Source organism: Larimichthys crocea, chromosome VI, assembly GCF_000972845.2.
Source record: "Larimichthys crocea isolate SSNF chromosome VI, L_crocea_2.0, whole genome shotgun sequence".
Taxonomy (NCBI): domain Eukaryota; kingdom Metazoa; phylum Chordata; class Actinopteri; family Sciaenidae; genus Larimichthys; species Larimichthys crocea.
Window position 1 is genome coordinate 2,219,268 of NC_040016.1, and position 25,467 is coordinate 2,244,734.

The 25,467-nt window shown below is 42.2% G+C and overlaps 1 protein-coding gene across 2 annotated transcripts; it reads right to left on the reverse strand.

Moving 5' to 3' along the window:
• Positions 1-104: 104 nt before the first annotated feature.
• On the reverse strand, positions 105-25,467 carry pxna (paxillin a). 2 transcript variants are annotated; one of them, XM_027278913.1, is made up of 14 exons: positions 25,170-25,467; positions 10,796-10,971; positions 10,586-10,671; positions 10,158-10,297; positions 9,806-10,001; positions 9,520-9,667; positions 7,385-8,677; positions 6,189-6,464; positions 5,552-5,878; positions 4,169-4,327; positions 3,356-3,529; positions 1,988-2,069; positions 1,729-1,877; positions 105-1,632 (listed from the first exon to the last, which is right to left on the reverse strand). In XM_027278913.1, the coding sequence occupies exons 1-14, from the start codon at positions 25,180-25,182 to the stop codon at positions 1,366-1,368; spliced, it is 3,486 nt and encodes a 1,161-aa protein (XP_027134714.1). In that variant the 5' UTR covers positions 25,183-25,467; the 3' UTR covers positions 105-1,365. The 2 variants fall into 2 exon arrangements, with proteins under 2 accessions (XP_027134714.1, XP_027134715.1); XM_027278914.1 differs by lacking the exons at positions 5,552-5,878; positions 6,189-6,464; positions 7,385-8,677 and having other exon boundaries at positions 25,170-25,439.

Here is a 25,467-nt window from a genome sequence, read left to right on the forward strand (position 1 = left end):
CAGGTATATAAATTCAGATTGTGATTGTAACAACTGGCAGCGAGTGCTGAGAAAACTCCAGATAAAAGAAAGCATGCTTTGAATCCAAATGCACATTTTAAATCTTGAAACGGCCACATTAATAGATTTTATTAAGTCACAACAAAAGAAATAGTAAAATATGGGTGAAGAATGCTGAACTGAAGCATTATTTATTCTGAAATTAATTCTGATTTATTCTGTTTGGGTACATACAGCAGTAATATCTCCACTTTTAGACTGGAGGAAAGACAGTTAACTTTGTTTTGGCTTTTAAATTGCATCGCAAGTTCAACAATAACCATAGTACATATAATACTCTTATTGACCTACTTTTTTCCATGAGTCGCAACCGTTTATTTTTTCTTTTTGGATTATTAATGTAAATGACACAACACACAAATTCAAAGTTGCTACAGGGAGAAAAATCCAACATGATTACTTGATTGGTTACTCATATTTGACTGAAGTTACAAGAGCACAAATGTGAATGTAATGTATACTGAAACTGAGAAAACATCTGGGTTCATTTTCATAGTAAAACAGTAGAAAAATAAGGACTAGCTAATATCTCGCAGACACCTGTAAAATGCACCTTAAGACGGTCTCATCGAGAGAGTGTGCAAAAAGTTAGAACTGGTATTTTAAAGAAGTGAAGACAAAGGAGGAGTTCTGTGTGTGTGTACATATGGTGTGTTTTCATGGTTATTTTAAATGGCACCTCAATAGTTTCCAAAGCTAGAAAAATACATCTTTGTCATAAGATTATTCCAACACTCATTGGCTAAGCACTGGGTATTCTCTCATCATATTTTAAAACTGCTTCAGTCAACTCTTGGTGGTCCATGCAGTCAAGTAGCGGTCTCATGTCTGCATAAAACCACCATATGGTGCAATGTGTTGCCCTGCAATTGGGGAGCAAAATCATTTACAAATCAGGGCTTTAAAGTCTACCCTCATATGCTTATATGTGTACACACGCACAAGGGGAAATTAATGTATTTTCTTTGTTGCACGCACAAAGAAAACTCCAAATAAAAATCTCTTTGGGCTCTGTTAAAAATGTCTTTAGCAAAAGTGTGAAATGGCGAGCCTGAGAGGTTGGACAATCAGTGAAGTCCCTTCAGTGTCAAAGGTCAATAATAGTCAGAGACATTTGTCACCCTTATGATGTAATCCACTAGTGCATCAACACCCTCAGTCTTAAAAAAAAAACAAAACAAAAAAAAACACTTCACTGACTCATGCATGCCAGACACAAGTGCACACACCTCCACACGTGCATTCAGCTAGTAAATAAACGTGTAGACGTGTGCACACACATACATTTATACACAAATGCATGATCTAACTGAAGAGTTTGATGAAGCAACCTTGGCAGTAGGGCTTATCGTTCTGCTCCTTGAAGGTGCCTTTGTTCAGCTGCTTGAGGCAGAAAGCGCACACAAAGTGCTCTGGGTGGAACTTCTTGCCCATGGCTGTGATGCAGCGGCCCGTGATGGGCTTCTGGCAGCCAGAGCACAGCGAGCCACGCCGCTCGTGGTAGTGGGCCTCGCAGTACGGCTGCCCGTCGTGGTCAAAGAAGCTGCCGTTAATGAAAGGCGTGAAGCACTCCTGGAAAATCAGAGAAGAAAAGATACATTATACTGACGGGCTGATACAAATGATCTATTTCATTCCTATTCATTCCAGATATGGCGAATGACGCACTCTGCAGACGAAGCATTCAGGGTGCCACAGAGAGTTGAGAGCAGAGATGTAGTTCTCCAGGATGGCACGAGCACAGCCGCCACATTTAGGGGCGAACATGTCAAAGTAGTCCTTCCTGCAGAACGCCTTTCCATCCTTCTCATGGAAACCTAGAGGGCAGCAGAGACACAGTCATTCTCACTCTGTGTGCATGAAAGTTCAACATTGCTCTTTTTCTACACAAGCCAGGTGTTGTTATTAATTGATGAGCAGTTGGTACCTTCTGGTCCGAAAAAGGCTCCACACTGGGCACAGAAGAAGTGCTCTGGATGCCAAGTCTTGTCCAAAGCAGTCACTACTTTCTGTGAAACAAAGAAGAACCAAATGGTGAGTCATTCCACTTCTGCTTCAAAGATGTGACCCATAAACAATCTTGAAAGAGTTGTTTCCTCATGCTACTTTAAAAGAAATTCGACACACAGTGTAAATATGTATGCCTGTCATTATTAGACAGTGAGAAAGTCAGAGGCCAGGAGAGGGCAGACAAAGTCCACAGAGGGAGCGTGGGAGGTGCTGGAATGCTATGACTGTTACCTCATGTTTTCCAGGCCTGATAGCATTTCTCAGCAGCTTCAGCTGGATGGACTCTCACACTGTCCATCTTATACAAGATTTCAAAACATTCACACCTGCTGAGTTTCTGCAGCAGGGCAAGAATTGCTCATTGCTGTAAACCCCAATTACAAAGCCCTTTATGCTTAAGAACACATGTGATTGTTAGCTTTGCCACCAGGGGGTGCAGTGTTGAGTTTTCTTTAAAGGTTGTGCAAAACATTCATTATCTAGATAGAAAGAGAGCAACCAAACCGAAAGTATTACAACAAGAGGTAAAAACGCTGCATGTGAGTATCAACAAAGCAAATCAGGTCCAAACAACAATTGAGCTATTCAATCCACTCAGATGTTTAACACTATTCAATATAAAAATGTATATATACAGCTCTGTATTAAAGCTCTTTCAGAGGTTTCTTTATTTAGAAATTCACAGAAGGTGTAACCTCACACGCTTCTCTGGTAAAAAACCTCAAACCAACGTTTGACTGTAAACCAAGAGAAGTACAAAAATGACTCACTAAAGACAGACAGACAAAGAAAGAAAGAAGTATTGAACTAGGACACATTGGCAGTGACTCATGTTGGCCTTTCCCAAGGGTAATGTCCACTGTCTACTTCCCTTTCAGTACCTCTGGCACTGTGTGTGTGTGTGTGTTTTTGCATGTGGGTATGTGTTGGAGCTGAAAAACCCCAATGGGAGTGTGTCACTATGAGGATAAGCCTGAGCGCTGACAAGTGAGAGAGGAGAGTAGCATGCAGTGAGATGGACACGAGTTAGTGAGCCCTTCACTTCTGCTGCCTCGAGTGTGTGTGTGTGTGTGTGTGTGTGTGTGTGTGGGGCTTTCTCATCAACTGCAAATGTCAGCTTGCTTGAGAAATAAAGGCAATTTCCGACATGTAGTGATTTTTCCAGTAAGGCCTTAATCCATTAAGTTATGAATAAATAAATATCATTACCCACCCATCCACAGTACATACGCTTTTGTGTGTGTGTGTGTGTGTGTGTGTGTGTGTTAATGTATGCATTACTAACATCCAGTATGGGTCCATTACAGTAGTGGCATCGCGGTGAGAACAGGTTGTGGTAGTCTTTCTCACAGTAAGGCTGTCCCTCCCGCTCAAAGAAATTCCTGGAGCCTATCTCCTCCTGGCAGTGGGTGCACACAAAGTGCTCGGGGTGCCACGTTCTGCCCATGGCAGTCACCACCTGGTGGAGAGAGACAGCGCATTAAATTAAAATGAGCTTCTCAGGAAAAGACCTGGCTCAGCAGAGAAAAAAAATCGCTGCAGTCTTGCATGCATGAAGCCAGGGGGATACTGCAAACAGATGCAGATCTCATGACAAGGTTTTTAAAAAAAATAAAAAATACATTTTACATGTTATATATTCTATATATATAAAAAAAAACATATATTCAACATAACCTCTGTACATTGCAGTTGGACCATTATTCACAGGAAAGAATATGTTTGCACTTCTTCGTTACAGTCGCAGAGTAAGTAGGTAGAGTAAATGTAATAAATCACGGAATAAAAGATTATATTGCTCCACTTACTGGTTGCCAATTATATAAAAGCTGAATTATTCATAGATTGACTGGCTTGGACCTTAAGCATTCAGCACGGCAGCGCTGAGATATGTGGAACAATCCATCCAACTTGGGCAAATACATCTGGAGTGCATTAAAATCATTCTGAGCAAGAAAACTATGATGATGTTTTAGAAGCCTATGTGGTATTCTAAATTATGCTGCACTTGGTAATTTGTGTAGATATTACAGAAATCATGTGTGCACAAACTGAAGCCTTGTTTCTTATGAGCACTACGATTCAGGTTTCTCGTTACCTGCCCGACGATGGGTTTCTTGCAGGCTCCACAGACACCTTTAGCCACCGTCTGCACTCCAAGTCTGTTGAGGTCAGACTGCAGGCTTCCCAGCATGTTGTCCAGCTTGTTAGCTGGTTTGGGTGGACTGGTGGGAGAGGTCTTTCCCTGGGACTGGATCTGTCAGAGACGCAAGACCAAAGAATCATAGTTAGTTTTGCAATCATAATTTGTAATGCTTTCTTTGTGGGGGTCTACTGACCGCTCTTCTTGACTAAATCAGTGTTCCTGTGTTTGGCACAGGTTCTAATAATTTTAAATGATCATTTGTTTGGACTTACCTCTGTGTTATATTAAAATAGTCTCTCCCTGAAAAATCTAAATGATGGTCAGCTGTCATTTGTTGTTGTAGACAGACGTGAGATGGAGAGAAAATACCAAGATAAGTAATGGGCATATTAACTAGGTCAAAATATGTCATCAACCCTAATCCACATCTGCAGGCTTTGATGAGGACTCTCTTTAATCAACAGTGTGTGTGTGTGAATGCGTGTCTATATGTGTCTGGCTACTGTAATGTAAGCAAACAGACACCTTCTCAGATGGTGTGGTTATTGGAGCTTCATGACTTTTACATTCCTCAGAGAGAAAATAGCATCACTGCTCTATGTATTCTGACACACACACACACACACACACACACACACACACACACGCACACACACACACACTTACGTTTGAACAAATAAAATAGCCACCATGCCGCCTTTGACCCTCAAGTGCAATTATACTCTAGCCCTCCTATCAATCTTCTCTAGAACTACATCAATAAAGACACTATGATTTTAAAAGACATGGCGGTACATGACATTCATCTTCAACGTGCTGGGATCCAACCTATTGAGACCTGTTGACGGAAGTCCTGTGGAAGATGCTATAATTGTGGTGGTAACTGTGCTGTCATGTGGCAGATTAGGTTTCGGTTGCACTGCGAGCCAACCATTCCTGCGCATGGCAGGATGGTTAGTGTAACGGGAACATGGGGGGTTACGCTCCTCCTGCCTCTAAGCTCTTAAAATCTGCACTCTACTCTGAACACACAGCCCTTGGCGCCACCAGACGTCAGAATTAGAAACGGGGCTCAGTCTCTCGAGCCTGAATGTCAGCACCACTCATAACCTGGACTGACTGGATTTCAGACAAAGCTCGAAAGAGGCTACCTGTTGCAACTTGGAATGAATGGAAACCAAAGTTCGAAAACAGAGCTGCTGACCAGACAGACTGGATTTCAACCAGATAACTCACAAAAAGCACTCAAGTAAAACAACTCAAAGTTTAAAGGAAAGCGGCTGACAGAAAGTATGAGGTCAGACAAAATGATAGGTGAAGAAAGGTGATTCATGCCTGCAATGGTGGGAAGATGGGGTCGTACTCAGTCTGACAACCCACTGATACAAAGACCTTGGGAGGTGGGGGTGGCGTGATGGGCTTGGGAGGGGGGCTAGGTGATGGTTGTGGCTGGACTGGGGGAGGCGTGGGCTCCTTAGGGGGAGGAGTAGGCTCCCTGGGAGGTGGAGGGGTAGGTTGTCGAGGAGGGGGAGGGGTCGGAGGAGGAGGAGGTAGTGGCGGTGGAGTCTGCTTGATTGGGGGAGGCTTTTTGGGTGCTGGGGGAGATTGCGGAGGGGGAAGGACTTTTCTCTGTGGGGCAGGAGATTCTGGAGGGAGAACGATCTGATGGAAAGAAGGAAAAAGGAAAGAAAGAGAAGAGAGCAAACAGATAATATAGAAAAACAAGGGTCAGACTGAAGAAATAGAAATGGTAATAAAAAGAAAATTGGCACCACAAACGGAACTGTTTATAGTGACTGCAGATGACAAATTTTCATGGTAATGTGATGATTCATTTATATTTAATATGTGTCAGTTAATCTCTTGATGACAGGCCAAACAAACATAAGCTAAACCATCAGAGGGACATCATTTCTGACTCTTGGTTTAACGTGGTCCCAGAATAGCGATGCCTCCTGCTGTGTGCCTCTACCTTATCCACAGATGGATGGGCCCCTTCTTCCCGTGTTCGCTGTGGGTTGGACATAACGATGACCCCCTCTGTCAGCCAATCATCTGGCTGTTGTTTACGCCGGACACTCCGCTCAGCTCGCCCAATTCCCAGTTTCCCCTGCAGCTCCTCAATAAGTCGGTCTTGCGAGTTGCTCTTCTTCACAATGACTGGTCCCATTTTACGCCGTAACATTCCTTCCCTGTACATTGGATGCACATTGGTGGACTCTTTGGTGCGGCGGATAACTGACTTGAGCTGGAGAGTAGATGGATATAAGGACGTGTGGGAAGCATGGGTTGTGCCATTCACCAGAAGGTCCATGTTGGGTTACAAACACAAGCAGGACAGGCCAAGCACAGGTTGTCTCAATCATGTGGCAAAAATGCTCAAGCACTGACTCCAGACTTGAACTTTTTCAAAATGTCCTGGAGGTTTTGTCAGGCACTCCAATTAAACGTACCTAGCTAAGAACAGCTTTCCATGTCAAGTCTACTTCTCATATATCAGTGGCATGGCATGCTTTATAACTCAAGTCAAGACAACACAGGTCTATCACAAAATGCTTGCACACAAGTTTGCATGTACCAAAGCAAGGCCAAACATCAAAGAAGCAAAGTTCTTACATGTCCACATTCTTGGTGCTTATATGCATTGGAAAAAAGGGAAAAGTATCCACCCCACTGTTTTTGTATTGACACAATCCTTGATTGAAAACAGATTTTTTTGCATCATCCATTCATTGCGTAAACACGACAGGCCAGGCCCTGTGACTAACACAGCAACGTCGACTGAGGCAAGTAGGGGCGTGCGGAAACATCCTTTCAGCAAAGCTTTCAACATCAGCCACAAATAGTCTCGACAGAGAAATTTCTCCCTCAGGCCATTTTGCAATTGCTATGTAATGACACCACATGCATCACACTGCATAGATGGAGGAATTTCTCCTCATCAAGACACTTGGTGTTTTTGTTCTTGCATTTTTGCAGGAGCTGCTCTCCAAAAATAAGCTTGTTTCAACAACTAGAGATACACTCTGCTGAACAGCTGCCTTTCTACATTATTGTTAGGGGTAATTAATATCTTAGGCTACAAGTCCAAATACCACATGGGGTACTTAAGTCTCTCTAGCTTTATGCCAGAAGCTTATTTTGGGAGAGTCAAGTTGCACGTCCTACTTGGCCAGAAGCAGATAGTCGCTCAACAGCCGAGGGCTGCTGTGTGGGAAGGTCCATCACTGCATCTGGTGTCCCCGGGCAGGTGGAGGGGGTGAAACATTCATCCATCCAGCTGGACTCAGTCATTGGTGTCAGGGTTCCCTCACGGCTAAGATCAGGGTAAATCCCGTCCTCCTCCTCCCAAGATCTGTCTTCATCTCCAGGCATAAAGGAGGCAGGTGGCTGATTCTCAGTCGGTTGTGTGGAGTCAGGGAATAAGAGTCTGTCTAATGCATCATCCAATAAAGGCTCCCGGCATGGCCATGTTAAATCAAGTATTTCACCTTTCTGCTTTTCTGAAGGAGGGGAAGAGGTATTTGACGGTACAGCAGCAAGCTGAACTGGTGAAGCTCTGGAACTGCTGGTACCTGGAACAGTGTAAGTTTTTCTGGTGACTAAAGCTGGACTTTTAGGAACTGCAGTTTCACTCTTTGGAACCGTTACTGGACTTGAAATCTTTGGAACTGGACTTGAAAGTCTTGGAATTGGCATTGGACTAGCACTCTTGGGAACTGTTTCTGGAGTAGCACTCTTTGGGATGGTAATTGGACTAGAGATATTAGGGACTGTCAATGGACTTGCAGTTTTCGGAACTGGACTTGAAAGAGATGGAACTGTGACTGGACTAGCAGTCTTTATCTCTGGACTATGATTTATAGGAACTGGACTGTAGCTTTTAGGGACTGGGCTTGGACTCTTGTTAGACTGACTTAGATTGGAGCATTTAAGATTAGGTGGACTAGGACTCTTGGAAACAACTACTGGACTGAAGCTCCTGGCAGTGGGTACTGGACTAGAACTTTTGCCAACAGTAACTGGACTTAAACTCTTTCCAAGTGGACTTGACACTTTACTATCAGAATCTTTAGTGACTGACATAGGGATGTTACCTATAGTTTGACTAGGAGGCTCTTTAGTATTTGAGGTACTGAGGCTCTCCAGGTGAGAGATCACAGAGGTGACACTGCCCCCATCGTCTATCTGTTGAATCTGAGAGTACTGAAGGGTCTTGGATGACACAGTAACTACAGTGGAACCAGCTGAAGATGTAGGGACTGAACAACCATCCTCATCTATATGGAGCTCTAATGGAAGCGGTGTATAGGAGGGAGTCGTGCAACTAGAAGGCAGCAGAGTATCCACTACGTCAATATTAGGATTTATTGATGGGGCAGTTACAGCTTGGACAACTGTTGAATCAGCTACCAATGAAGGGTCTACTGCCTCCTGATTCACAGACAACTGAGAGCCAGGCTGAATTGGGTGCCATGATGTAAAGGTTACAATGTCCAAATAAAGACAAGACATACACAGTGGTAGAGAAAAGAGAGAGAGACCAGGAAAAACACATTGAGAATGAAGGGAGTGAACTGAAAGTTGTCTCACAAACAAAGCCAAGCAGGGACAGATGTCACTCAACTGTCTTAAAGTAAAAGTAAGTAAAATAAACTAAAATAAATCAAATGATTGTGTTAATAATTATAACATTGATTGCTATGTTTTAATTGTATTTAATGAGGAACTGTATTGGACTGAGTGATGTTATGTTGTCAACATATATTGATTTTCCAACCCCAAAACCTGTGTAATTGCAGTCATGCAAATAAACCACAAAAAATCTAAACCTCATCTGGTCATCAACAACAACATTAAGTATATTCTAAGTTCAAAGTTGGTTGTTAATTACAGGTCAGTTCTACAATATTTTGTTTGGGTCCAAAATCAAGGGCAGGTTAAAATAATTCTGTCTGCAGTTGAGGTAAATGAATCCAGTAAGCCACCGCAACATTGTAAACGATTACGGTTGTAAGTGAAATATAAGGAAACATTAAAACAGCAGAATATGCGTTCAAGGAAAATGTTACCATTTCTATTGTGGAACACTACCAGTAATCCAAAACCAATCCAGAAACATTACAAAACCACAAATATGGAAAATTAAGTTAGTCTGACGGAATGCATTTCTACAATAAGTTGTGCATCCCCCCCAAACATCTGCAGCCCTAAACAGATGCACAATGCCAAATATAAACATCCTTTATCAAGTGCACAATCCGTTATGACTCAAAATCTACCCATTTATGAACCATACTCACATTGCTTTGGACTTTGAAGTCAGACAGGGAGGCCATTAGCTCATCTAGCTCTCTGGTGGCAGAGGAGGCAGACATTCTGGCTTGCTGCTGTGTTGGGGTCTCCTCTTGTCCATCTGTTTGTTCATCTGACACAACCAACGGCGTGGGACTAAAGAGGAAAGGATCAAAATCAAATAAATGTAAAGACTTTCTACATTAAATATGAATGATCAGTTACTGACTGTTAATTTAACTTCTAACATGCTGTAGCATAATTTTTATGCTGCTTTCATGATGTGTTGCTTACATGGGTGAGGGCACAGAACTTTCCAGCTCGTCCAGAAGGCTCTCTACACTTGGTCGTACATCCTCTATTCCTCGAGTTGCCACACTGCGTTTAGGCTTCTCCATTACAGGTGGGGCAGTCTTGTTGGCAGTAGAGACCCCATTCTCCTGGATATGGTGGATGATGGTGCTGGCAGGCAGTGGGGGAGCTGCTTCTTCTATTACAGAAAACAAAATGCTAAATGTATGGGTCCATAGTTCATAGAATTGTAAACAGGACAATATAGTGGAGAGTAGGTACAACAACAGAAAAACAAGTGCTAAATTTAGTTAATGACATTAGAGTTTCTCGAGAAAAACATCTCTTTGTGTACCTTCTGTGGGGAAGGCAGGGGTGCTCTGTTGGACAGCGTTGAGCTCCAACAGCAGCCGGTCAAGCTCAGACAGGTTGCTGCCCAAGGATGAGTTCATGGCAACAGTTGATGACTCACTGCTCTTCTGCTTATTAGGGAAACTATACAGAGTAGAGACAAGAACCAATATTTATCATCAACAGAGCTATGGACTGAGACTGTTGCTATATTTTGACACTAGGATCATCATTGGACAGGCTCACTGATGAGTCAGAGGTAAAAAAAAAACATTATGCTTCCACTTGGATGTCCTCCCTCTAGTTAGCACAATAAGGTTGAGCTCTTTCACAACCATGGTGTAAAATAAGTTATAGTTTGGTCACTTTTTTGATAACAAGTTACTGCGAGACTTTTTATAAACTCTTGATCAGCATGTTTCCAAGACATACCTGTATACGTGGTCCTCTTCACCAATGGGCTGGGTTGGACTGCTGCTATCTCTAGACCAGGGACTTCTCTGAGCTGAGCTGAAAGACTAAGGACAGGAAATTCCAGAAGACCATTTGCAAATGAAGAAACTAATATATGCTTTACATCAATAATTTATCTTTAATGTGCAAAAGACATACACAATAACATGTGTGTGTGTGCACATTTACCTCTGTTTCATCTAGCCCGTTTTGCTCAGAGGGAGTGGGTGGGATTGGTGGTGGAGAGCAGATGTCTTGCTGGGTCTGACCCCCGACAGGGAAGGAGTAGGCGGTCTCGTCAGACAGGAAGAGTGGTCGCTTTGAAATGTGGGATGATGTGGACTCAAGGTCCGCCAACAAAGCATCTATGAAAATACAAAACACAGATTGTAAGTTCACAGGTCTGAAGCTAATGATATTCACATGTAGGGCTGGGTGAAAGAAAAGTATCAAAGTCTGAGACTATGGGCTTCCCCTCACCCAAAGATTGGAAGAAAGGCCTCAACCCCCTTATTTGCTGAGTTTCACTCAATTCCTGGATATCTATGGGATCATGATTATGTTGTTTTATCCTATAGAAACAACAACTGAGCCAAAACATCCTAATATTGCTGTTTTATGTAACTTTAGACAACACCAAATTATCAGTTCTGAGGCATTTATTAGTTTCTGACTCTGGGAAAGTGTGAATAACAGTAACAGTATAATAAATAAATAAATAAATAAAAGTAATATCCACCAAAACGACTGTATCTCTGAACTATCTACCAGATCACACACATTCTTCTTCATAATCTCCATTTGATGACTAATGTAAAAACAAAATGTACTATTTTTTTACACTTCCATTGACAGAGCCTCAACCAAAACCATTTAAAATGAGGTCTAATGAGCTGGCTATCCATTTAATATCTCTCTTTGTGGGCAATGTTGCAAAACTTTACAGCAATATTAGATTTACATGATTTTTGCATCAATAGGATAAAAGTAACTCCAAGTATCTAACTCACTCTTTCCTAGTACTATATTATTACATTAATCAACACTGCAGTATAAAACGAGAAACGCACACCCCGTCCAATGTTAGTATTCAACTACTGCATATCAGTCAGTCAGGTCTACAGCCTACGGTCTATCTTGTATCTACACAACTGACACAGCAAAACTTGCAAGTGTCTTTTGCAATCATTCTAAAAACGCATGTGCTTCGACATCAGGGGTGCAGTTGTAAAAGTTGAATCATGCAGACTGTCATAGCCACTCCTTTGGTTACTCATTGACTCTGGTCAGCCTGGAGTCTTACCATGTCAAGAGTCACTGTCAAGTGTGCGACCAGGTCATACATGCTCAAATTTACAATCTACACACCACCAGCTACAATCTCTACATGAAGGGGTTATTTATTATTTTGGAAAGAACACAGGCCAAGGAAACAACTACTAATTTAGCAGGCCTAACATTATAGGGGATTTAATGTAGAGTGGAGACTCTATTACTGAATACCTGGGCTTATTTTAGCGCGCTCACTAACCACAGCAGTGTTTAGTTTCTCTTGCAGACTTTCACGTCTCTAAAAAATAAAAGCTTCAAATTAGTAAACTTCCTCTAACAAGAAATGTCTGATCTATTACTACAAAATAACTGTTCACACATAATTATATTTATATTATACTGATATATTTGAGGCTGTCAATATGAAGTTCATAAATGAATGTAAAACTAAACAAACCATACTAAGAAACAGCAACTGTAAAGTACAATGTTAATCGCAGAAAAGGTTATTGAAAATTATTTAAACTTTCAAATTCAAGGTATAATGCAATACTTCCAGTATGGCGAAGATATACGAAGACATACCAACTTCTACAAAGCTCCATCTTAAAATAAAGCAGACCAAACCATAGCTAGAGTAACATTTAGATGAGACATACCTTAGAAAAAGACAAGACGAACCCGGGAAGTGGAGAGGAGATAATACAGAGAAAGAAGAAGCGGTGGAGGAGGATGAGGAAAAGGACAACCCAAACACACTGTTTGCAAGGCAGGAACTGCCTTTCTTAACTCTACCATCAGCATATGAGAGCAAGAGACAACGAGGGGGGGGGGGTTGCAACTGAGAGCAGAGGAGAGGGTCAGGGTAGAGGGGACGGCACCAAGTTAGCCCCCCTTCCATTGCTATGTCAGCTTCAACCTAAGCTGCCTGAAAGCCCAAGTAACAGATACTACTCACGCAAATGACGACCCCTTGAAAACAGTCTCTGAGGACGGAGCTGTCCAACTTTGGCAGGCTGAGCACGCTACAGCAGTAGAAGGAGCATGCGCTGGTGTGAAATGAGAAAAGTTGAGCGCAAGTAGTGCTCTTATCAGCGGAGGCATGCCCAACAAAGGGAGTGGTATCACAAGGTATAGAAAGGTATTATCAGCCCCTCCTTCACAGTGTCAGCGCTTTGCTTGGGTTACTCATGACTCACACTCATTTTTACCACATTTGAAAGGTTACATGCTACATTAAAGTGCATGAAGATCAGATTATTAATGATCTCTTCTGCATTATAAGCATGTGGATGTTGAGATTCTAAGCACAACAGGATTTCGTCAGGTGTACTATCAGTACAGTGCGTAACACAGAATGCAACATCTCCCAGACTGAGAGGAGACACAGCAGAAGGAGAGCCAGATCACTGCCAGATCCACTTGGCCCAACTTTGCATTAGCATGATTAGCATGGTTAACATACCAGTTGACTAGGTTTCACAGCAGAGACTCCGTTCTGGACACAGAAGCCCGAGCACATTCCAGAGAGCTTCATTATGGATACAGTACAGCCCGGTGTTTACACTACTGCAGCCAGCTCTGTGCTTGGTACTAACAAAAAACACACCCACAGAAATAAAGAGGCAGAAATAACACAACAAATATTCATAGTTCATACCTAGCACGGCGTATGACAAAAACCAACAGTCAGGTGCACTCAACACTGCAGTCTCTGGACCAAGAGAAGGAGAAGTCAACAAGCGTGTGAACTTGTTCGAAGAGGTTTTCCTGTGTTTCAAATGTAGAGGTTGTTCTTTTCGACATTTACCACAACTGATTTTTATCACAAAGAGAGAGGGTGACAACATGAATGGGCATTTAAGTTAAGAGAGACAAACTACAAAAAAAGACTGGATCAGACAAAGTCCAGACATTGATCTAGAATGAAGTAAAAACCAAACCAAAAACATAATTTAGATTTCATCAGATACTATTTAACTTTGTCTGAAATTGTCAGAGACAATTACTAAGTATTGTCTGAGATTGTCTGAAATACAGCATAAATACAATGTAGGCAAAATCTGAAGGCCTCACTGCATTATCTGCTGCTGATGTCAGAAGTTTTACTGCAGCTGGTGGAGACCTCAGTCAACAGATGTTAGTCCAGATGGTTTACACAAGAGATGTTAATCAAGTTAGCTCTCGAGCTGAACTGGCTTTAGCCCTGGTTATAAAGAATCTGCAGCTCCAAAATAAAGTTATGCTAAAACACAGACCTCCTTCCTATATTAAATACATATTCTGCTCTGCAATCTCTTGTGTTGGAGCGGCACACTGACTTTAATCTCTAAGAGGTCTCAGATGAGGCAAGTTGATTTAAAATCTCTCACCAAAGTAGCTGGACTTCACACATATAATTTAGGAGGATTGGGGCTAAACATAAAACATAGACACTATAAGCCTAAGGGTTGCCTTTGTTCACTGCAAACGGTGTGCAAGGCATGCTCTGGCCCATCCACAAACTACACAAACACACAGAGGTGTGTCAGCCTCCTCTGCCAAGGGAACATACCGTGACACACAGACTCTGGTTCAGAGCACAGACTCGATCCCAAGTGACCAAAAATGGAACTACAATAAAATGAGAAAGTCATAAGATCTCAGTGCCCAGTCTTAAAAAATCCTGAATCAATCTTATCTTTTGGAAGGAGAGGCAAGGACTTAGAAAATACTTTATTTTAGCATAAATTTTAGAGAAACGCATGAAGGACAGGAATCCCTTGAATTCATTTCATATGGGATAAAACTTTTGTTTGATGTGTAATAAGAACAAAGCTATGCAAAAACCCAAAGCGACCCATGTTCCTGAGAAGCACAAAGTTGTTGGAGGTTGACGGATCTACTCCTGCCTACTTAAAATAGGCTAAATGCCTGTATCAATTAACAGCACAGCCTCTTTATTTGCCACTAATGAACAATGAAAAAAAAAAAAAAAAATCACCAGCACTCGGTTAGCTTGAGTGTCCGCAACACTAAATGTGACATGGCAGGACACAGCTGGGCTCAAACAATGAGGAACGGCGGTTGGAGTGCTGAGAGAGCGAGTGAAACTGGGAAGTGTGTGTGCGTGGCGCGGCAGGCAAATCCTCAGAGGCTAGAATGTGGGTTGACGCAGATTAAGGAGCCTCCCTTCCTCCCAGATGAATGGTGTGCATTTTAATTACACAAACGCTGCTCCGCATGGGGCTCATTATAGGAAAGAGAGAGGGAACGAGATAAAAAAAAAAAGGGGGGACTGGGAAGACTGGGGTGGCAGAGGAAGGGATGAAAAAGACAGGAAAATTAGAAATGAAGGGAGGGGGACGCAGGAAAATGAGGAGAGGGAAAGGAAACCATTTGAAGAGTCAAGAATGTTAACAGCAAAGGGGAGGACAGATGTTGGATCAGCCTTTGAATTGCAACCTTTCGTGGTCAGAATCAACATAAAAACTTAAATATAAATCAAACAAAGCAACGCTGGGCGCTACTTTTGCTCTGTGAGGTTTGATCAATATAATTCCTGAACGTCAACAGAGGCAAGCCCCCATTATCCCTGACAGGACATCCTGCCTGCTTGGCATTGCATGCACTGCTTGAGCCCTTATCATTGCTGACCACTGCAAAGAGGGAATCAATGCTGTCTACTACTCAACACATCTCGTGTCTGTTTGGACCAGCTGGTAGCGGTTCTTTTCAGTGAATATGTCCTATCAAATGTAATGTAACAAAACACGGCTTTTAACAACCTGCAGGGGGTGATGTCGAATCGTCTGTGAGAGCCGAGCACTCACACACACGCCTGGCTTCTTTCTTTCTTCTGAGGGCTGATAGACAGAGCAGGCTTTATCTGTGAGGGTTCATAAATGCCGAGGCATTTACTGAGATATGAGCTGACACCAAAGTGAATCTAACAGGATGAAGGTCAGCTGTAAGATTCTGTCGGTGCTGCAAGTTTACCTGTGTTCCCTGACCTCCTTTCTGCATCTCTCTACACTCGTTCCTTTAAATTTTTTCCCTCTGTATATGACATGTTGCAAGGTGCACTCTGGATGATATGAATTCCTAGCATGCCACAGCTCGTCTTCAAAATATGAGAGAAGACGGAGTAATGCGAGGCACACACAGGCTGGAGAAGATGGTGTGATAAGACAGGCGAGCAGGGACTAAAAAAGGGAAAGATAAAGACAGATGAACGAAAACAAAATGTCAGACGCTTTGCATATAGTTGTTTCTTGAGTCGAAGGGAGTGTGTGAATTTAATATCTGCAAAATGTAAAAACAATCTCTATTGTGAGGATCAACGTTCAGTTACGAGTCGACAGCCTTTCATGTTTGGTTGCGAGAAAGAGATGGCCTTTCAGTGTGACAAGATGACAGACCATCTCAAACATGGCACACTTTCCTCCCGTCTGGCCTCGCGTTAGACAGCAGAAAGCCTGTGTCTGTGCTCATTTGGAGCACTTCAGTGGACACACACACACACAGACACACACAAATACAGGTGCAACAGTAGAACAACACCACACACAGGTGCCAGATAGGCTGCCTACACATACCAGACACAGACTGAGGCATCTAAGCTCACTATAAATACCATCCAGCTCGACCCTGACCTGTGGGAGCAGAGGCATACAGTGATGATGGATGGCCATGCTGGTCAAAGGAACAGTAGGACATTACAGACCACCCAACCAGACTATACTAAGTATTACATTAGATCTACAGTACTCACGTACTCTCATACACTTCTAAATGTTATAAAGAAGAGCCTGGATGGAGTTTTCTTATGTTCAGATCAATGGAGTGCTGCTGCTACGAATGCTATTAAATGAAAATGGCACCAAATACGACTTACGCAGCAGCTTGCACTCCACTCTGAACTAATAAATACAATTACAGCAAGTCTGTTTAGACATATGCAATCTAAAACTTAATGCTGCACTCAGGCTGAGAAAGAAATCTAGTCTAATGCAAAGTGACTGAATATAACACACATAGAGAAAGAGAGTGATTCCTGATGAAAGGCACCGCTCGTGGTAGCATGAATATGGTAATATATTATTAGGATTTAAAGTACGGTGTGACTTCAAACTGCCACAGCATGACAATTTTCAAATTGACAAAAAACTCCCGTGTATGTGTGTAAGATGATATTTGCACTCAGAGCAAGCTGACACAAATTTTAGGCTTATGACAGATGCTGCAACAAAAAAAAAAAAAAACCATCAGCTTCATAAAGCGAGGGCCCTCCTGCTGGGCTGCTGCTTAAGATGTTTTCCTTATATGAGCCTCCACAGTCTGGTTCCAGCCAGGGGACCTTTGTTGCACATCGTCTCTCTCACTCCCCATGTTTCCTGTCTGTATCTACACAGACAAGATTCTGATGAAGGCAAAGCAGCAGCCGGGAGCTGTTTTCAGTAAAAAAAAAAGCAATGTTAAATCAACAGTCCTGCACAAAATGGCACCCAGACAAAACATGTAGCTAAAGCTCGACTTGCTGGTGAAGCAGCTAAAGATAAAGATATTTCTCTGTGGACTAACTCTGCCACTTGTTTTTACATTTCTGCTTGTGAGAATTCAACAGAGGTGACCAAACATGTAAAGTGGTTTAAGATGTTTATCTAATTATTTGTGACATTTAGACAGAGCCAGGCTATCTGTTTCCCCCTAGTTTCAGTGGTTATATGCAAAGTTAACCACGTCCTGGCTCAAGCTCCATACTTAATGCATAGACATGAGCGGGGTATCGATCCTCTACTGTAACTCAAAATGTTTTTCGAATTATAGGTTAGCATCAAGGCTTTTTTTTTTAAACAGAACTACCACTTTGATAATCACGTACTGACAAGATCGCAATCAACCAGTTCTTTTCATACCGAGTGCATGGCACTTAATGCAGTTAATTCTTCTCACAGTTGACTTTAAAAAGTAGTCACAAGTCTGACGTTTCACCTCTGTTTATAACCAACTTTTATCTTACCGATATGTGTTTTCACACTACGTTTGACCTTGAAGTATGAAAAAATCTGCTGTGCCAAAACTTAGATTAACTACTCTAGGTTATGGGTCTAATCATTAATGCCCAATAAGACCTGAAATTAAAAATGGCATTCATGTGGATTAAGAACATTATCTGTATCTCTCTCTGTTGGTCAATCATTCCAGCATTTGTTTTATAATATATACTCTATATTGTATATAACTATATATTGTAAAATAGTCTCACAACTGAACTCAAGCCACTGTATCATCTTTGTTTGCACTGTTACAGGTAGAACAGCCTAAAACTGGATAATGTGAGATTTTGGATTGGACTTTTTAATTAGTATTTTTATGTCTTCTGGGATTAACTGCAAGAGTGAGTGGGAAATTCATTATGTTGGAAATAACATAACATAAAAAAATATTCTATAATTCCTTTTTAACAGTTACTTTGTGCAGCTCAGAGCAAAACATACTCATTATAAATAATATCTGTGATCACTCTAAATAATAGATTCTGTTATTATCATTACCACAATCTGGGCACAAACTTAGCACCAGCCAAATGCTGTTAAATATTCAAGTGGCTGGTAGATTTGCTCCACTCACCAGCCAAAAAACAAAATGGTACTCTATCACTGTTAAAATATGAACAATCACAAGCTATTACCATTACCATACCATGCTAAAAAGTTAATTTTATACCCTGATCACACTGAAGCACTTCGTCTTCTCACTTCTGGTAAACTGCTTTCTGTTACAGTTTGTTAGTCATGTTTGCACTGTTTATTAAAACCTTGTTGCTAACCAAATGCCCACAGGGATAATAAATATCTACTGAACTGGATCATTACATTTAAATAAAAATCATTAAAAGATTTTTGAATGTATGAATAATGTATTACCTTCAGTACATACAGACTATAATAACTCTAAGAAAACAGTAAGGCGAGACTATCTGTAACTAAAACAATAGCAGTCAAGAGACAAAAACACACTCTCCTCTTGCTGTCTCAAACCCACCTCCCATTTTTTCTCCCCCACATCGAAAGGCTTGCAGAGAAACACAGTGGTAGTTTGCGGACACAAAAGCCTTCCTGTGGTTTACATGTTACCCCATGTGGTTATTCTGAGTATCTCTATGCTTGCAACAGCGGTGAGCATTTCAGCAGAACTGAGGGTGCATTTATTGAAGACTGTATGAACGATTGCTACTTTTGTGAGCTGTTTTTTTTAATTGCAAACAAGAGCAAAATGTGTTTTGGTACTTTGCTTTTGACTCAAAATGTACACACAAAAGAACACAAGTGGAAGTAAACCTATCCACTGAACAATTGTTAAATAAGACATTTTCCCCATACATCAGCAATATTATCAAATGGAAATCCAAAGCATATGTCCTGTGGTGATGCCTTTCCACCTACTGAAAGACATTCAAGATGACATTCAAGCTCTGGAAAAGAGCATCTTGAGTGAAGTTTTTTCTTTTTTTGTCAAGTCAAGCATGATGCTCAGTTCTTGAGCTACTCTGTTTAGCTTTGTGTGACCTGGAGAAGTGGCAGAAAATAGTTGGCTAGATGGATGGATGGTCATTTCCCCTCCTTCCCCTAATCAGTTCTGTCTGGTTCTGTCTTTTCTGGGTTGAAGTAGGTCACAGGCCCAGAAACAAGCCGCTCTTTGTCCCCCACCGGCAGGACAAGGACAGAGGGAAGAGGATGGGGAGAAGGATTTGTGAGGTCGGCAAAGCAGGCCAAATCATTCCACTGGAAAACAGTCAGCTCGGTGTGGATGCCTGGACCTACATATGTGTGTAAACACCCCATAAACCTGTATACCAGTAATCCTGACCTAAGCATCACTGATGCTTTCATTAACCCGAGTGGGGTCTAGATCGGGCTTCGTGAATGATCCTCTTTAACAAGCCAGATGCTGATTGTAAATCCAACTAAAGTGCAAGCAATCTGAAACACACACATACACACATGCGCACACTGACTTGTTCTCCACCCCCTCTAACTTCCCAATGCATCAAAGGCCTTCATTGTGGTGGCTTTATATCCGAAATAGGGCAGTACCAGCAGTGTGTTAGTGACTATTTAAACCTGCGCCAGGGCCAGAGGAAACCTGCTGGGCACAAACCCATTTCCTAATAAAAGAGCGATGTCTTATCTAAGCCTGCAGCCAAGCCTCCATACATCCTCTTAGAAAAATGACATTTAAGAGCCAATTAGAGGAAAGCCTAAAAAAAACCCCAATGCAGGTGTATTTGAAAGGCCATCTGACATTGTAAGAGCTCCATTTTATGTGACAGATAAGTATTCACTGAACTGGAGCAAAGAGGCATTATTTTTTTTACATCAGTTTTAGTGGTTCTTTCCAATCACATTTTGAAATTAATGTGGCGTCTTCTTCTAGGCAAAACCATTATACCATCTGCTTTCCCACTACAGCTGGCATCAGAGGATCAGTAGCATCACGTCAAGCGAGCTGTCAGTCGCTATCAGACTGAATGCCGGGAGGAAAATCTCACAAAGTCAGCAGGGAACTCAGTTCATCACAGCGTGGCAGCATGGTGGAAGGCTGACAGTATGTACCTAATGCACGATACAAAATGGGTCATAACTACACCTTATTTCCTCCTCACTTTGCTTCATTTTTTTCCCATTGACAGCATGCTACATCAAGCTAATGAGCTGATCTGGTTGCCTGGAAACCAGATGAAAAACAGCGAAAAACAACAAGAAAGAAAATTCAGGATGAAATAAGACCAAACCACTTCCCTTTCTGTTCACATTAAAGAAGTTGCCAAAGATAGAACAAGATGAGGCATGGCCACAAGTTACAATGACTAAAATATGATGTCTACTACCACTACAACAGAGAAGCCACTAAGGGCACTTTCATGACACATGTGCCTATCCAATAAAAAGGGCTCATTGAGCTCAGCTGACATGAAGCAGGACACAGGAACATGACTGACACATGCAGTAACTATACTGTATGAAATGCTGGTCTATAAAACTGCACAGATCCTAACCACAGCCTGATTTTTGTTTGAATCCCTGAGGCTAAACACAGTTTTTGGCTTGAAGGCTAATTTACATGGAAACCCTGATTCCAAAAACCTACAGTATCTGTTCGGATATCGACCCTGCAGGCTGTTGTTATGGTGTGCTGGGCCCATGAGAGATGACATGACGGTTGGCTGAGTGTAGAGCTGTCGCTGCTTAGTCAGCTTCCCCTTCTGGAGCTGTCTGTCCACACCAGCAGCCTGTGATCAAGAGCGTGTATGAGTGTTTTGTGTGTCCGTGTGTGTTTGTGTTGTGCTGTGGGGCTTTGAAACATATGGCGTTTCAAAGCCCCACAGCATTTTCATCTCAAAGTCAAACAGATGGACAAACACTGAAGGAGATACAGAGGATTCTCTTCAAAGCCTTTAGATGCTACAATGATTCTGTGTGTGATTTATATGCATGTGTCACACACAAGAGACTTATCATCTAGTGCAGGCTTGTCCTTTATTGCTATTGCTAGTGAAGATGTAATTTGCAATAAAAACTTGCCAGGTTTTTGAGCTTGAGTCAAGAGGAAGTTAAATGGACGGGGATTTTTGAATATGGGAACTCTGAAGTCCAGACGGACTTTACACTCAGAAGTATATTAAAAGAATAGAACATTTCACTCCTACGAAGTTTGGGGAGTTGCAAAAGTCAGACTAAAAAAAAAGAATGGTCATAATTGAAGTAGCTTGGGAAAAGATATCCTGTCTTAAAAATCAAAGCCAGACTAGCTACTTCACTGTTTCTAGTCTTCATGCTAAGCTAAGCAACTGCTGGTTGTAGCTTGATATTCAGACTGAGGAAGTAATCAGTCTTCTCATCTTCACCTCCTGCCAAGACACCAAAGAAGCAGTTTCCAAAATATCAATTTAATGTTTCTCTCTATGAAAGATCACAGGGAAAATAGCATTTATTTTTCATATTAACAAGACAGAATTTTTACATGCAATTTTTCACTGTTTCCACTGTTTGTTACACTGCAGGAACCACAGAGCTACTGATTCATCACTGCATCATTATTAAAATAAAGAAGTTGACAAGGGTGTAGTGCCAGTTAAGTCATATCGAGCATGTAGTGGAAATGTCAAATGTCCACACATGAGCTGCCTGACATTTACTTTGTTGTATGAACAATGAACCAACCTAAATTTAGACTTGGTTGAGTATCTAGGCTAAATCAGATCACATTTTGGGTTAGTGAAGAACTACTTCACCCACGCCCACTCCATGAGTGACATTTCTAACGCTGCGTCTGCTGTGCTGACAGGGCTCTGGGGATTCACTTCACTTCAAACGTTGAAAATGATGCCACTAAAGCGACAGTAGAACAAATCAGTGAACATTTACTGTATTTGCAGACATAAAAAAAAGAAAATACTGAGATGTACTGCAGCTCAAAGTAAGTAAGAGGAAGTTAACTTTGGAGGCTATTTGACATTCATGTCTTGTTGGTGCAGGCCCAAAGCAGTGAAGCAAGGAGCAACGCTTGGCAGCGCTGATAGCTGAGGAGGGGAGGTCAGTGAAAGTTTTCCTCAGAACATGCCACAGCATCTTAACTGCAGAGATTGCAGAAATAAGAGGAGACACAAATGACAGAAATACATGTCTACGGAAATAAAAAGAAAGCTTTTCCAATTCTGACTTTCATTAGCGGCTGGAGTTCAAAACCTGATGATTACCAGAGATCAAACATCACAATCTGCCTTCGTCCAACTCTTCCTAACAGCTAATCTGCACTCCTGCAAACTCAGCCAGCTTTACTGTCAATAGATTGCAGCCTGCAGCTTCCTATGTGGTTCACCACAGGAATGGTGGGGAGTGGGGAGAGGGAGGGAGAGGGAGGGAGAGAGAGAGAGAGAGAGAGAGAGAGAGGGTGGGGCAGTGCAGTGTTTAAGGAGGATAAAATTTGGCTGAGGCCCAATCCCTACATGTGGGCCTGATCCACCCCGACGCCCTGCCTGCGAGCAGCGTGAGTCTGCTCCCACGGCTGGTGTTGGAGGAACCATGAGGATATAGTAAATTGAGTGTGTGTACAAGTGCGGATCAGAGCAATGATGCTTTCAGGGAGAAAGCGAACCTGCCAGTCAGAGTCACTGCTTTGATGTCCCGGGGAAAGATGGGAATTAGGAAAACTGTTAGAAGTAAACAATAAAAGAGAGGGAATGGGGAAAAGAGGGATATCTGCTGGCTGGTGGAAGGTTTCTAGGTCCTGCTGGCTCAGCACTTGAGAAGAAGGACTTCGCTAAAAATACATGCAGGTTTCGTTGTCCTCTCTTGGGTCTGAGGAGGATGACTTCCTGTACTCTGTACTGCCTCACTTAAGCTCTTTGCTTCTTAAGATCCAGGGCAGCATTTAAACCATTTTGAAACTTTTATTTTTCACAAATGGAGGAAATATTTCCTTCTGTGAGTCTCATCCTAACAGCATGAGGGATACAGCATATGGATAGGGAAGCATCTGAAACCTACATTTCTCTAAGTTTGTGTACCACACTTTTACAGGTCTCTGCTAAAACGATGACAGAATTTACAACCCTGTGACATGGTAATTACTCTGGGTTGCATGACACTCTTTTTTTAAGCAGCTACTTTAAGGAAAGCCCTTTACCCTTGAAAGCTGAGAAGGTATCCATAAATATTGACAGGATATAGAATGACCAATATTCTCTGTACAGTTTCACTCTCGCTACCAAGATGTCAAGCAGAGGACTGGGTTTTTTTGAAGCCCAAATTAGATATATCCAGGTGTTCTGCTGTGAAGCAAACACAAGTTCAAACATAAGTCTAAGAAAACAAAAAGTCTGGTCCTGCCTGGAGTATAAATTATGTTAACATACAGTAAACAGAGCCACATCGCATACCTGATAGAAAGTACACTAGAAGCTAGCAGAGGGAAGTAACACCTTTTGGATGGCTTTTACAAGACATTTATCATCTTTGACTTTATGAACACATTTGGGTATTTTTTTTAGCATCCCATGAACCTGACTCCTTCGATGCATTACACGGATGTCCTGCTAAACTTAACCTTACAGTTGCCAGGGTAAAACTCGAAGCCTTGTAAAGACAACGTGCACAGTCAATGATTGCAAATGAATACCAAAAACTCGTCTGGTCTTGATAGCACTGTGCAAGCTGCATTACCTCAGAGGTTTCCTTCTGGTTTTAATCACACTGCACTATTCCACCACTCGCATCGTTTTTCACCCACAAGGTTTGTAGCAGTCTTATTATATCTACTATATGCACTGCTAAGCTAAAACCATAAAAAAAAGACTGCTTGCGTCATACTTGGAAGTATTTTAAACTACAAGAATAATAGCAAATGAACTGTCACAGAGGAAGTCTGGGGAACCACAATCTTGTGCGCATCGAGAACATTTTGTTGAGCTCCCTACGCCCTCCCTGTCACCACAATCTGCCCTAAGGCATTACATTTTCCTGCTGTCACCAAGTGTGCCAGAATTCACCGAGTAAAGCTCATCTTTACAGGCAGGAAGACAGCACAGCTCCCACTTTGCCATCCACAACAGTATATGAGACACGTATGTGACAATCGACTGAAATCAGGGCTGAAAATGAGCTGGCTCCACAGAGGTTGTTGGTCATTCAACAACTGCAATCACAGCAAGCCAGCTGTTACCATCCCACCTGCAGCAGAGCCAGTTATGTAATCACCAGGAGGGGCTCAATAGGTCAGTGTCTCTTCAAATGTCACATGTCATTTAGGAATTCTGGTTTAAATATTTCAGCTAGTTTTGGACATTAAAAAGTTACAGGAACCGTGGAGTAGCTAAACATGCCTGGTTAAGTGATGTGGAGGAATTGTGAGGCGTAACTCGCCCACAGACACTGCCAGGGCGAACTGTCCCCACAAACACGGTTCATACTTTACAAATACCAGCTAATACACGTTAATTAGGACAATTTTATTGCAATGAACCAGGTTCCGGTGCCTCCTTGTGTCAGCACGCGGGGCCTTTGGGCATGTAAGCTCGCGCTGAACCTGTTTAACTTCACCTACCTGGAAAAACCGCTGACCCAAACACACAACTAGTCAACAGCCTCATTTAAATAATTAAAAAAAAAGCTTGGTTCGGACGTTCATGTGATACCAGCTTTATTTGTTTGCGGTAACAGCACACAAACACAAACACACACACACACACACACACACACACACACACACACACACGCGCTGTGTAAATGTTCACGGCGAGCGAACTTACCTAAATCATCCATGTTGGCCGGAAATCGTTCCAACGCTGAGAACCGGACCGGTCCTCGTCTGTCGATCACAGCTGGAGTGTAAGCAGCCGATTCAGCTCCCAGTCGCCAAATCTCAGATCACAGACCTCCCCCACTGATCGCAGTGAAGTTTTCAAGTTGCCCTGCAGCTCGACGAGCCTCAAACACACTCACAAACGCGCTCATACCCCGCTGCTGCTGCTGCTGCTGCCCCCCTGGAGGCTCCAACAGTCCACATCCAGCCCCCTGCCTGCCCACCAGCCCCTACACACAGGGAGC

Coding starts and splice junctions, on each gene's coding strand:
- pxna (XM_027278913.1), bottom strand. Junction 10,298..10,585: donor GAAGAGGACCACGTATACAG/GTATGTCTTGGA, acceptor TACTCTGTATAG/TTTCCCTAATAAGCAGAAGA. Junction 1,878..1,987: donor AGCCTTTTTCGGACCAGAAG/GTACCAACTGCT, acceptor GCTGCCCTCTAG/GTTTCCATGAGAAGGATGGA.